Consider the following 13,546-nt stretch of genomic DNA (forward strand, 5'->3'; position numbering starts at 1 on the left):
GTGTTGCTGTGTGTTTGGTAGTCGAGCTAAACTACAAGAGCTTTATTGCTGTTCTATTCTTTGGTAAAGTAGTGTCGCCGCCCGTCGCTATTATTGCTTCTGCTGCCTCTGGTCATTTAACTGTGTAGGTCTTTTAATACTCTGTTCTTTTTTCTTATTTTTTTATTTCTTTTTTTTGGATCCCTACAAAAAATGATGAGAGTTTTTCCCTATTTGAAAATATTGTACAAACACTTGTATTTTTTTAATTAAAAGTTTCCAACGATTTAGCATTAAATTGAGCGCTACATGAGGGAAAACGCTATAATATCGTTGGAAAAACTATGGCATAAAAAGTAAATAGTTTAAGACAAACAAAAAAGACGAAGCGAAAAAGAAAAAGAGACACACACTACCATAAATAGGAATAAATCAAAATATGAAATCCAGAAGCTTAGGAAAGTATGCAAAAAATTTAGGATATTAAAATGAAATTTAGTCGAGGAGCGTGTATATGGGTAATTTCATGTCGAAACTAACACATTGCAAATATTTATATAAATAAAATTTTGACAAAATTTTCTATAGAAATAAAATTTTAACTAAATTTCCTATAGAAAAAAAATTTTGAAAAATAACTCATAGAAATAAATTTTCGACAAAATTTTCTATAGAAATAAAATTTTGAAAAATTTCCTATAGAAATAAAAGTTTGATAAAATTTCCTATAGATATAAAATTTTGACTAAAATTTCTATAGAAATAAAATCTTGACTAAATTTTCTATAGTAATAAAATTTTGACAAATAATTCATAGAAATTAATTTTTGACAAAATTTTCTATAGAAATAAAATTTTAACAAAATTTCCTATAGAACTAAAATTTTGATAAAATTTTCTATAGTAATAAAATTTTGACAAAATTTTCTATAGTAATAAATTTTTGACAAAATTTTCTATAGAAATAAAATTTTAACAAAATTTCCTATAGAACTAAAATTTTGATAAAATTTTCTATAGTAATAAAAGTTTGACAAAATTTTCTATAGAAATTAAATTTTGAAAAAATTTTCTATAGAAATAAAATTTTGAAAAAAATTTCTATAGAAATAAAGTTGTTAATAAATTTTCTATAGAACTTACATTTTGATAAAATTATTTATCGATATAAAATTTTGACAAAATTTTTGTATAGAAATAAAATATTGACAAAATTTTCATAAAAATAAATTTTTGACAAAATTTCCTACAGAAATAAATTTTTGATAAAATTTCCTATAGAAATAAAATTTTGACAAAATTTTCTATATCAATAAAATTTTGACAAAACTTTCTGTATCAATAAAATTTTCACAAAATTTTCTACATTTTTGACAAAATTCTCTATTGAAATAAAATTTTGACAAATTTTTGTACAGAAATACATTTTTGAAAAAATGTTCTATAGAAATAAAATTTTGAAAAAATTTTCTATAGAAATAAAATTTTGACTAAAATTTCTATAGTACTAACATTTTTATAAAATTTTCTATAGAAATAAAATTTTGACAAAATTTTCTATTGAAATAAAAATTTTAATACATTTTCTATAGAAATAAAATTTTGACAAAAGTTTTGTATAGAAATGAAATTTTGACAAAATTTCCTATAAAAACAAAATTTTGACAAAATTTTCTATAGCAATATAATTTTGACAAAATTTCCTATAAAAATGAAATTATAAATATAAATTAAAAAAAAAAAAACAAACAAACAAAACAGTAATTAATAATTAATCTCTTTAATCTTCATCCAAGTCGGAAGTAGGTCATGTCCAGAGTAAAATTGATTACGTATTTATAATCAAGTTGTCCACACCACCTACATGTAGTCGTTACAAAGTCCCTCCTAACAAAAGAAAGTAATCACTATTCTAGGATATTCTAATTTTAATTGTACATTATTTTGCCTGTCAATCGCCAACTGGTCCATGCTTCTATTTCACATTATAGAAACCCTTGGACTAGAGTGATTGCATTTATACACAAAAAAAGATAATGAAGAACTTTTCCCCATAGAAATTTAGCTGCGTTTCGGACGAATTAACAATAAAATTATAACTAAAGAAGTAATTTTCCTTACCCTGGCGTCTATTGTTTCCAAATTTCTATTAGACTGTTGAGGAAGGCTCTGAAGAAGCATAAGCTACTTTAGCTAGCAATGGCAGCATCTGTTTAGCTGTCGATATTGTCTATTCATTTGCTATTGAACAACGTTCCATTACGCTGCATTGACCAACATAATTAAAATTGTTCGTTAAAGTTTCAGTTTAACTTTAAACGACAACCATCGAAACGAAAAAAATCCGCGGTTCATACAGCGTGGTCAAAAACGGGTTTGACACGCCTTGTTTAAGGCCTTATTTAGGTTGAATCCGCGACCATTGGATGCTAGCCATTGTACCACGCTGGCTCCCAGGTTCTGACGTAAAAACACTTATTTGTGAAAGAACCAAGATATTGGCTTAAAACATTGCATAACAATTTCTTAATGCAGCAGATAGATTTACCTTCTTGAGCCTCTAGGTAGCGCGCAATTTCTCAGCGATCAAATTTAAATTCGGTACATGACGTAGGTATTAATCCCCAAACTACCCCATAATACTTGGCTATATTGCCCCAGATTTAGGGTGAATTTTCCGTCCAATCAATTAGGGATTCTATAGGCTTTTGCTCGAATTAAACCATTTTCGCCTACTGCTCTAAATCGGTTAAAAATCGCAAGCTTCTCGAAAATATTCTGCTGGTATTTTGGTCTATTGCGTGCAAAGGATTTGTTCAGAGCTTCCATATTGGCTTATTTTCTATTCCTTGCATTGTTCTCTAATAATTGTAAAATTTTTTAAATTTTCCAGAAATTCAAGACATTCATTTTTAATATGCAAGGGCCGATTTTTTCGGAAAAAATTAAGACTTTTTTAAATTTTATTGGCAGCACATAAGAAAAAAAACAACCCCTATTTATTTACTCACGTAGCTATTCTGGTATTGTATGTATATGTGTTCCCATACACTGAAAAAACAGTGAACCCACCAGGAAGAAAAATTTCGGTTAATTTTAGAAAATTTTGAATATTTATAGAAAATTTTAACTAAACAGTATAACAAACGCTGGCATCACGCCGATGTCATAAAAATAAGTAAATATTTTTCAACAAATTCAAGAAAATTTCTTAGACATAATTAAGTTTTTTCACTTGTTAAAGAAAATTTTGTAGTTTGAAGGAAAAACTTGGAGTTCAAAATTGCAAGAATGTCTTTAGTGACATACGAAGTTCATGATGGACGCATTTTTGGTAAAATTTACAAATTTAAAGAAATTCTGAACTATTTTGTGGAAGACACGAATTTAGTTAATTTTTATGCTTCATTTGAGTATATTTTTTTCCTCGGTTTTAGTTAATTTAACCAACGTACACAAAAAAATATTAGAGTAGAGGAAACTTTCTCCAAACATAATAATTCCATGAACTAAACGAAAGTTAAATTGGCTTTAGTGAAATATAGAGTTCACTTTTTTTTGAGTGTATCTGAGCATTATCTTCAGTCACTTAATTCTTAACTATTCACAGTGAGAAAAAGGGTCAGCTTAACTGTTGCTCATCGTACGAGATACTTAATGCGTTGCGTGTGTGTTTTATCAAATTTGAGAAGAGTTGAGTATAGCTTTATATGAGTAGGATGAGTATCAGCATATACTCCCTTCGACATAGGTATTTTGGGTAGATATAAATCCATACTGGTTTGCGTTATCTGTTATGTACCCTCCAACCTCAATCCATGGTGAAGGGTTCAAAAGATTCGGCCAGAGTCGAAATAACATAATTTGTGACATTTTCATAATATTTCATACGTTTGGACCCATATTGTAAAGGCCTCTTTCCAGGCCTTTCTCTTAAGCTCTCTCTCTCCTATCTCTCTTATAATCTACCGAACCGACATCGTTGCCATTGTTTTAGTTGGCAGAATTTGTTGCCAATGCCTTCAACCTTTGTAGTTATTGTTGTTCCCGTCATTGTCCCATCCTAGCTGTCATCGTTGTTACAACGACAACAGCAACAACAGGACAAGTTCTTCAAGAAATCTAATGAAAATCGTCGAAACATTTTATAAATTCATGTAAAGAACAAAAAAAAAACAAACACACAAAATCAATTCAAAATAAGAGAAAATTGTTTAAGCTTTTCCATGGAATAGAAATAACATTACCCAATCTTGGGGCATTGATTAAAATGCATTTCCTAAGTAAAAGTAAACTAGGACGCTATATTGAAAGTTTAATTTTTTTAAAGGGAAATGACAAAGACAGATTCGTTAGGGGATGCATTTTTCTATGTTCGAATAAATAATTGAATGAACTGCGTATATCTCCTTTTTAATATCCTCCACATTGTTTGTGACCATAATCACACTAACGCTCGGATCAACCATATAGGTGTAAAACAAATGCAAAAAGACATCTATTTACAACGTCAACCATGCCCCGGGGTGACTACCTCAAGAAGTAGATTTGAAACGTAAATTTTGGAAAAGTTTTTAACAAATTTTTGTATAGAAAAAAATTTGACAAAATATAATAAGAAAAAATGTTGACAAAATTTTCTATAGAAAAAAATTTTGACAAAATATTCTTTAAAAATAAAATTTTGCCAAATTTTCTATAGAAATAAAATGTTGACAAAATTTTCATAGAAATAAAATTTTAACAAAATTTGCTATAGAAATAAAATTTTAACAAAATTTGCTATAGAAATAAAATTTTCTATAGAAAAAATTTTGATAAAATTTTCTACAGAAATAAAATTTTGACAAAAATATTCTACAGAAATAAAATTTTGAGAAAATTTTCTACAGAAATAAAATTTTGAGAAAATTTTCTACAGAAATAAAATTTTGAGAAAATTTTCTACAGAAATAAAATTTTGAGAAAATTTTCTATGGAAATAAAATATTGACAATTTTTTTTTATGTAGAAAAAGTGATAAAATTTTCTGTAGACAAAATTTTCTATAAAAAAACATTTTGACAAAATTTTCTATAGAAATAAAATGTTGACAAAATTTTCTATAGAAATAAAATTTTGTAAAATAAGATTTTTATGGTTGGTAGTATTTTGATAAAATTTTCTTAAAATTTTGGTAGATTTATTGGCTCTAGTGGATATACAAATAGCACCGTAAATACGCCCTCTGCCGGTTGTGTGATAAGTTAAGCACGTGTTATCTTTGCCACAAACCAACATCAAGGACCTTTACCAATAAACACAAGGATTCAAGAATTGCTAATATTCCAAGCGCTCTCAAACATGGTTTCCAAGCATTAGCTTAGAATTTAATTTGAGCAATTGTTGAGGAAATAGAATTTTCAACACAAGCGGACATTACCCTCAACAATCCTTCATGGTTCCGAAATTCGGAATCGCAAAATTTTCATTTGGCCATAATTTCTTAACCTTTAATCATTTTAACTTAAATCTTGGTAACATAGTTTTCTTTAAGGAGAAGTTCAAATTAAAATTGTATTGAAGTCCTAGAGTATCACTATTTTTTCGTTACAAGAAAAATAAATTCTTGCGATTTGCGATTCCGAATATCAGAACAATGGCAGCATTTTCTTTTTTCAAAAATACTAGAGAATGTGTAGAAGATAAACAATTTATAAAGTCAGTTGAATGTATATTGTGGATGGGGTTTGTCATTCACAAGGAAACTTTATAACATTTCTAACATTGTTGAAATTCGTCGATTTTCGTATTTTGAGTACCTGCACAAAAACCTAACATAACGTCAATGTTCCAAATTATTTATTCAAAAACGTTTCTTTCTTTGAAATTATATAATAAAACACAGAAAACGTAAACATATTTGATTTTCACTTGTGAAACACTAAAGGTAATAACTATGTTCGAGTTTTTCACCAAAACACTAAATTAAAAGTGCAAAAATATATATGAAGACGATAACATTTTTGTCAAGTCTCTTCAAATTATGGATGGAAAAGATCCAATGTATTGATTGCGAACCATTTAATATTTCGAAATTAATTGATTGAAAATTGAACATAGTACTCAGCTTAAGGTAGTACTACGGAGAATGGACCAAAGCACCGATTTAATATGTTGTATTTCTAAAATTACATTGTAAAGACTGGTAAACGTAAAATATTTAATTTCCACCTGTGAAGTGCGAACTTAGTACCGGCCTTTTAACAAAAAATATATACTCAGCTGTTTCACTATCACTACCTCGTCACTAGATAATGCGTTACACGTCGCAATATAACGAACCCCATCGTAAACATGTGGCAACGCTTTTATTTTGACAACTGCCCGAATCACAGCCGTTTTCAGGCTCAGAAGAAATAATTTTTGCAGAGGAAAATTCAACATTATTTGGGTGAAGCATAGCTGTCCTGCATAAAATGGCTTCGATTATCTTAACGAGGAATGTCCAGATGGCAAGTAAGTGCGAGAAATCAATTGCAGTATGAAATTTTGCAGATTTGCAAAATAAAAGAACAATCTAAAATTATGTAACTTTCCTTTCTGAGGCCTCCAAGATTGTTTTTCTACAATAAATTTCCCATTTCCTTCATGCAGAACAACATACAAATGGAGCTTTGGGTGTGTTGTGTTTGCGCTCTGCCAACTATTCCAGTGATAGTCCACGTCCATTAAAAACCACCAATTTGAGTGCTATGAAACGCGGTACCGGCGGCCGAAGCAGTTTCAATGGAATTGTAGCCACGGTGTTTGGTTGCACCGGTTTCCTGGGACGTTATGTATGCAACAAGTTGGGTAAATCTGGCACTCAAATGATTTTGCCTTATCGTGGTGAAGATTCAGAAGCCATTCGCTTGAAAGTATGCGGTGACTTGGGCCAAGTATTGTTCCAATTCTATCATTTAAGCGATGAGGAGGCTATTCGCAAGGCGGTTAAGTACTCCAATGTGGTCATCAATCTTGTCGGTCGCGAATATGAAACTAAAAATTTCAAATTCAACGATGTCCATGTTGATGGTGCACGTCGTATTGCCAGGTAAACACATCAAAAAAAAATATATATTTTGAAAACTTGCTTCCAAAACTGCATATCTTTCGTTAACAGAATCTGCCGCGAAATGGGTGTTGAACGTTTGATTCATGTATCTGCTTTAAATGCTGACCCTAATCCAAAGGGTCATGTTATTGAAGGTGGCAGCAATTTCTTACGTAGTAAGTACTGGGGAGAAAAGGCTGTACGTGATGAGTTCCCTGATGCTACCATAATCAGGCCAGCTGATATCTATGGCTCAGAGGACCGTTTCTTGCGTTATTATGCTCACATCTGGCGTCGTCAGTTCCGTTCTGTACCATTGTGGCATAAAGGTGAACGTACCGTCAAACAACCCGTCTATGTTTCCGATGTGGCTCAGGCAATTTTAAATTGTGCTAAGGATCCTGATACTGCCGGTCAAGTTTACCAGGCTGTTGGGTATGTTTGCCAAAAAATATTTAATAAACTTTTTTATGCAAATTTATGCATTTCAGACCTAAACGTTATCAATTGAGCGAATTGGTCGATTGGTTCCATCGCATTATGCGTAAAGATGCTGAATGGTGGGGCTATCAAAGATACGACTTGCGTTTCGACCCTACCTTTGTATTGAAAACCAAGCTCACAGAAATGATTTGCCCTGGTTCTCCCGTAGGTGGCTTGCATCTGGAACGTGTCGAACTTGAATGCGTGACTGACAAGGTATTACAAAATGTACCAACATTGGAGGATTTGGGTGTACAATTAACACCAATGGAAAACCAAGTGCCATGGGAATTGCGACCATATCGGGCTGCCTTGTACTACGATGCTGATCTAAACGAATTCGAAAAACCAGCCCTTCCCAAAACAATTTCACCACGTGAAGAGCAAAGAATTAATGCATAAAATAATCCCAAAGGCCACCATAACAGCGAAACAAATAAATCTTCCCGTCGTTTAAGAGGAAAACGCCTGCGTATTCGTGAACTACTTTTTTTTGTTTTGGTGGTGCGTTCGTTGTGGTATGGTGTATTTAGTGAAGAATATTTGAATGATATTGAAAAGCTATTCCAAAATAACGGAATGGAAACTTCACCTAGGCGTAATTAAAAATAAACCAATGTTAAAGCTAAATAATGAATAAATAGAAAATGACTGTGTCAACATTACAATTATATTTGATTACTGGGCATTTAGCGCAGTGAGGATATTTTATTTTACAGTTTCTCTTCGATATGGGCCGTTTCGTCCACGACCTTTGACGTTTGGTCCCCTTTTAGCTATCTAGCAGCATGTTAGAACCACGAGGCTTTTTGGCGTTAACTCGTGTGGCACCAATACATCGAGCTTCTTTTCGTTTCCGGCCTTATTTAAATACTTCTAAACGGATTTTTTGTGCAATCTTCAGCTATTTGGCAATTAAAACAGTGTTTAATTGAGACCGAACTTGAGAATGTTCATTGAGGTGCGTGGTCTTGACATCGATATCACCAGAACGTAGCCCGTGAAACCAAAATTATGGTTCTTTGGCTGATGCGATGTAAGAACCAAAAACGTTATTCAAATTTTCAGGTGGGTACTACATCTCTCCGCACCAGAAAACTGCTTATTTTCATGATAATTGTTGTCACCAACCAATGCAACGAATACGTTGCAACTTTTCCTTCCGAGTTTTTACAAGATTCGGCTCATGCTTAAACAAAACTGAATCAAACAATTTGTGAATTTTTAATACGAAATGCCATCTGGCTGAAACAGATAGGTCTTATAAAACGCGAGATGCAGCCAATCAACGCCATCTATTGGAAAATGCTAAATTTCTTTAAAATCTACGTTCGACAATAAGTTGATTTTCGACTTTTGTAACCTCATTCAGCAAAAACACTCATTACCAAATAATCTTGAAGGTAGATTATTTCCAAATCGATAAATACGTTCTATATAGATGAATTCCTATAAGAAAAGTACTTTCCTACTACAATCACGGTTGCCACAGTTGGTAGAATTCTACACAAAATGGTAGATTTTTACTGTTTGGTAGATTGGTAGAATTCCTGATGATTTGGTAGATTTTGCAAAATATCCCCCTAACTAAAAGGTACTTCAAAAATTTTTTATATCTTTATTTTCCTATAAAAATAATATTTTGACAAATTCAATAGAAACAAAATTTTAACAAAACATTCTATAGAAACAAAATATTCTATAAAAATAAAATGTTATCAAAATTATTCAATAGAAACAAAATTTTAAGAAAATTTCTATAGAAATAAAATGTTATCAACATTTTTCAAAAGAAATAAAATTTTCGTTAGAAATAAAATTTTTAACAAAATTTTCTATAGAAATACAAGTTAAGAAAGTTTTCTTTAAAAATAAAATTTTGACAAAATTTTGTATAGAAATAACATTTTGACAAAATTTTCTATAGAAATAAAATTTTAGGAAAATTTTCTATAGAAATAAAATTTTAGGAAAATTTTCTATAGAATAAAATTTTTATTCTATAGAAAATTTTGTCAAAATTTTACTTCGAGAGACGATTTTGTCAACATTTCTATAGGAAATTTGGTCAACATTTTATTTTTATAGTAAAATTTGGACAAAATTTTCTATGGAAATAAAATACTGACAAATAAAATTTTGATCAAATTTTACTATACAAATAAAATTTTGACCAAAGAAATAAAATTAAAAAAAAAAAAAAATTTATAAAAATAAAATGTTTTCAAAATTTTTCAATAGAAATAAAATTTTAGAAAATTTTCTTTAGAAATAAAATTTTGACAAAAATTTCTATAGAAATAAAATCTTACGAAAGTTTTCTTTAAAAATAAAATTTTGACAAAATTGACTTTAGAAATAGAATTTTGACAAAGTTTTCTATAGAAATAAAATTTTAGGAAATTTTTCTACAGAAATAAACTTTTAGGAAAATTTTCTATAGAAATAAAATTTTGACAAAATTTTCTATAGAAATAAAATTTTGACAAAATGTTGACAAAACTTTTTATAGAAATAAAATTTTGACAAAATTTTCTATAGAAATAAAATTTTGACAAAATTTTCTATAGAAATAAAATGTTGACAAAATTTTCTATAGAAATATAATTTTGACAAAATTTTCTATAGAAATAAAATTTTGACAAAATTTTCTATAGAAATAAAATTTTGACAAAATTTTCTATAGAAATAAAATTTTGACAAAATTTTCTATAGAAATAAAATTTTGACAAAATTTTCTATAGAAATAAAATTTTGACAAAATTTTCTATAGAAATAAAATTTTGACAAAATTTTCTATAGAAATAAAATTTTGACAAAATTTTCTATAGAAATAAAATTTTGACAAAATTTTTCAATAGAAATAAAATTTTAGAAAATTTTCTTAAGAAATAAAATTTTGACAAAATTTTCTATAGAAATAAAATCTTACGAAAGTTTTCTTTAAAAATAAAATTTTGACAAAATTGACTTTAGAAATAGAATTTTGACAAAGTTTTCTATAGAAATAAAATTTTAGGAAATTTTTCTACAGAAATAAACTTTTAGGAAAATTTTCTATAGAAATAAAATTTTGACAAAATTTTCTATAGAAATAAAATTTTGACAAAATTTTCTATAGAAATAAAATGTTGACAAAACTTTTTATAGAAATAAAATTTTGACAAAATTTTCTATAGAAATAAAATTTTGACAAAATTTTCTATAGAAATAAAATTTTCTCTAGAAATATAATTTTGACAAAATTTTCTATAGAAATAAAATTTTGACAAAATTTTCTATAGAAATAAAATTTTGACAAAATTTTCTATAGAAATAAAATTTTGACAAAATTTTCTATAGAAATAAAATTTTGACAAAATTTTCTATAGAAATAAAATTTTGACAAAATTTTCTATAGAAATAAAATTTTGACAAAATATTCTATAGAAATAAAATTTTGACAAAATTTTCTATAGAAATAAAATGTTGACAAAATTTTCTATAGAAATAAAATTTTGACAAAATTTTCTATAGAAATAAAATTTTGACAAAATTTTCTATAGAAATAAAATTTTGACAAAATTTTCTATAGAATTAAAATTTAAAAAAATTTTCTATAGAAATAAAATTTTGACAAAATTTTCTATAGAAATAAAATTTTGACAAAATTTTCTATAGAAATAAAATTTTGACAAAATTTTCTATAGAAATAAAATTTGACAAACATTATTTTCCTCTGTTGGTTACGCTACATTTGTAGTTTAGTCAATGTATGGTTTTAAGCTGAAATCAAAAAAACAACAACAATGATTCAAGAACAAAAACCAACAATAACAAAACAAAACGAATGAAAGAAAGAAGAGGAAGCACGCTCAAAATAAAACCCAGCCAACTTCACTCAAATCGATGATTTGATGGTGGCAAAGGAAAAGAGAGATGTTTGTACGAATTTATTTCGGCATAAGCCGGCTATCAATGTAAAACCTTTTTTCGGAGGGTTCAAGTGTGGTTTATTGTTGGGTTTAATAAACCGCATGAATTTATTCTGATAATTGGTTGATAGTTTTGCTGCAAGTAGAGGATGCTGATGAGGAATGTGGTAATTCCGAAACGTGCGTCCATCCAACCATCTTGCAGTCTATAGGGCTTTGCCCAAATAAATTTGACAAACATTCTTTTCCTCTGTTGGTTAAGCTACACTTGCAGTTTAGTCAATGTATGGTTTTAAGCTGAAATAAAAAAAACAACAACAATGAAATAAAATAATGACAAAATTTTTCTATAGAAATAAAATTTTGGCATTTTTAAAGAAATAAATTTTTGTAAAACAAGACTTTTTGTTTTGGTAGTTTTTAGTAAAATTTTCTTCAAAATTTGGTAGATTAGTTTAGTTTAATTTACTTTTAATTTAAGGGACAAAAATTGGTTAATTATTTTTTTTTTTTTTTTTTTTTTTTTTTTTTTTTTTTTTTTTTTGATAATCTTTATTAGTATATAATACTTTAAGGTGTTACATAATATACATTTTCACAATTAATTTGACATATTTCTTAAAAAATCTGAACACATTTTTTTAAAAATTACATTATTTGACTCATTTTTTATGTTGGTTGAAAGTTCATTATACAATTGTAATCCTTTATAGAAGAGTGATCGTTGCATGTTGATTGTTCTTACTCTCTGTATCCGGAAATTATTTGATGTACGCAGGTTATAGGGTTGCGAATCCCGAACATATTCCACTCGTTCAAGTAGATATTCCGGAGATTTACCATGTTTTATTTTATGAATGAAAGACAATGTGTTTAGTTGTAGCCTTTGTTTTATATTTAACCATTTTAATGCGTCTAGCATACTTCTTATTGGTGTATATCTATTGCATTGCAATATTATTCTCATTGATTTGTTTTGTAATTTCTGGAGTCTTTGGATTTGGTCATCTTTACAGCAAGTATATAATATTGTCGATCCATATTCGAAATGGGGCTTGATTATGGTGTTATGAATGTTGACTGCGGTTATGGGCGAAATATTTTTTCTAATTCGTCTAAAGAAACCGATTTTCTTTGAAATTTTCTTACAAATATAGTCTATGTGATCCTTAAAGTTTAAGTTTTTATCTATCATGAAACCGAGGTATTTTATTTTATCCACTTTCTCAATAGTTTTTTCATTTATTTCGAAATTTATTTGTGTTGTTGTATTTATTTCTAATATTTTAGTTTTTTCTTCATTTAACTTAAGTTTATTCATTCGTAACCAAATTTCTATATTTTTAATGTCGTAAGATAATTTATCGTAACATTCAGAATCTGTGGCGCCTTCAACATATATAAGAGTATCATCTGCATACATAATAATTTCACAGTATCTCAATATATTTTGTACGTCATTTATATATATAATAAATAGTAAGGCCCCAAGGATAGAACCCTGCGGAACACCTAAACCATTTGCAATAATATCAGATGTTGTATTATTAACTTTTGTTGTTTGGGTTCTGTTCGTTAAGTATGATTTAAACCATTTCAGTTCACTTCCTTTTATTCCATATCGTTCAAGTTTTTGTATTAGAATATCTCGGTTTATTGTTTCAAAAGCTCTTTTGAAGTCCAAAAATATGGCTATTATTTTTTGATTTTTATTAATACTTTTCCATCTGTTTATGACATAGTTAACGGTAGTCTCACATGAGTAATCTTTTCGAAATCCTGATTGGAATTTAGACAACAAGTTATTTTCTTCAAAATATCTTTCTAATTGGATCTTTACAACTTTCTCCATCACTTTTTCGAATGTTTTCAAAGTATTTATGGGTCTATATTCCTCACATTTTTTTGTTTTGGAAACTTTCTGCACTGGTATTATGGTAGATTGTTTCCACGTTTCAGGGAATTTTCCTGTAGCCATTATTACATCATCGACACTGTCACTTCGGTGGAAAGTGTTTAATTCGAGGTTGGCCATCTGTGTATATATTCATGCCACGATTATATTCCCCATATATTTTGAAATAAAACATGTACA

At 28.4% G+C, this 13,546-nt stretch overlaps 1 protein-coding gene across 1 annotated transcript; it reads left to right on the forward strand.

The window, feature by feature from the left end:
* The first annotated feature begins 6,319 nt into the window (after positions 1-6,319).
* On the forward strand, positions 6,320-8,205 carry ND-39 (NADH:ubiquinone oxidoreductase subunit 39). The gene is made up of 4 exons (XM_075305379.1): positions 6,320-6,477; positions 6,616-7,054; positions 7,124-7,489; positions 7,546-8,205. Exons 1-4 carry the CDS (start codon positions 6,438-6,440, stop codon positions 7,937-7,939), a joined length of 1,239 nt encoding a protein of 412 aa, XP_075161494.1. The 5' UTR covers positions 6,320-6,437; the 3' UTR covers positions 7,940-8,205.
* Positions 8,206-13,546: the final 5,341 nt, after the last annotated feature.

This window comes from Haematobia irritans, chromosome 4, assembly GCF_050003625.1.
Source record: "Haematobia irritans isolate KBUSLIRL chromosome 4, ASM5000362v1, whole genome shotgun sequence".
NCBI classification, from domain to species: Eukaryota; Metazoa; Arthropoda; class Insecta; order Diptera; family Muscidae; genus Haematobia; species Haematobia irritans.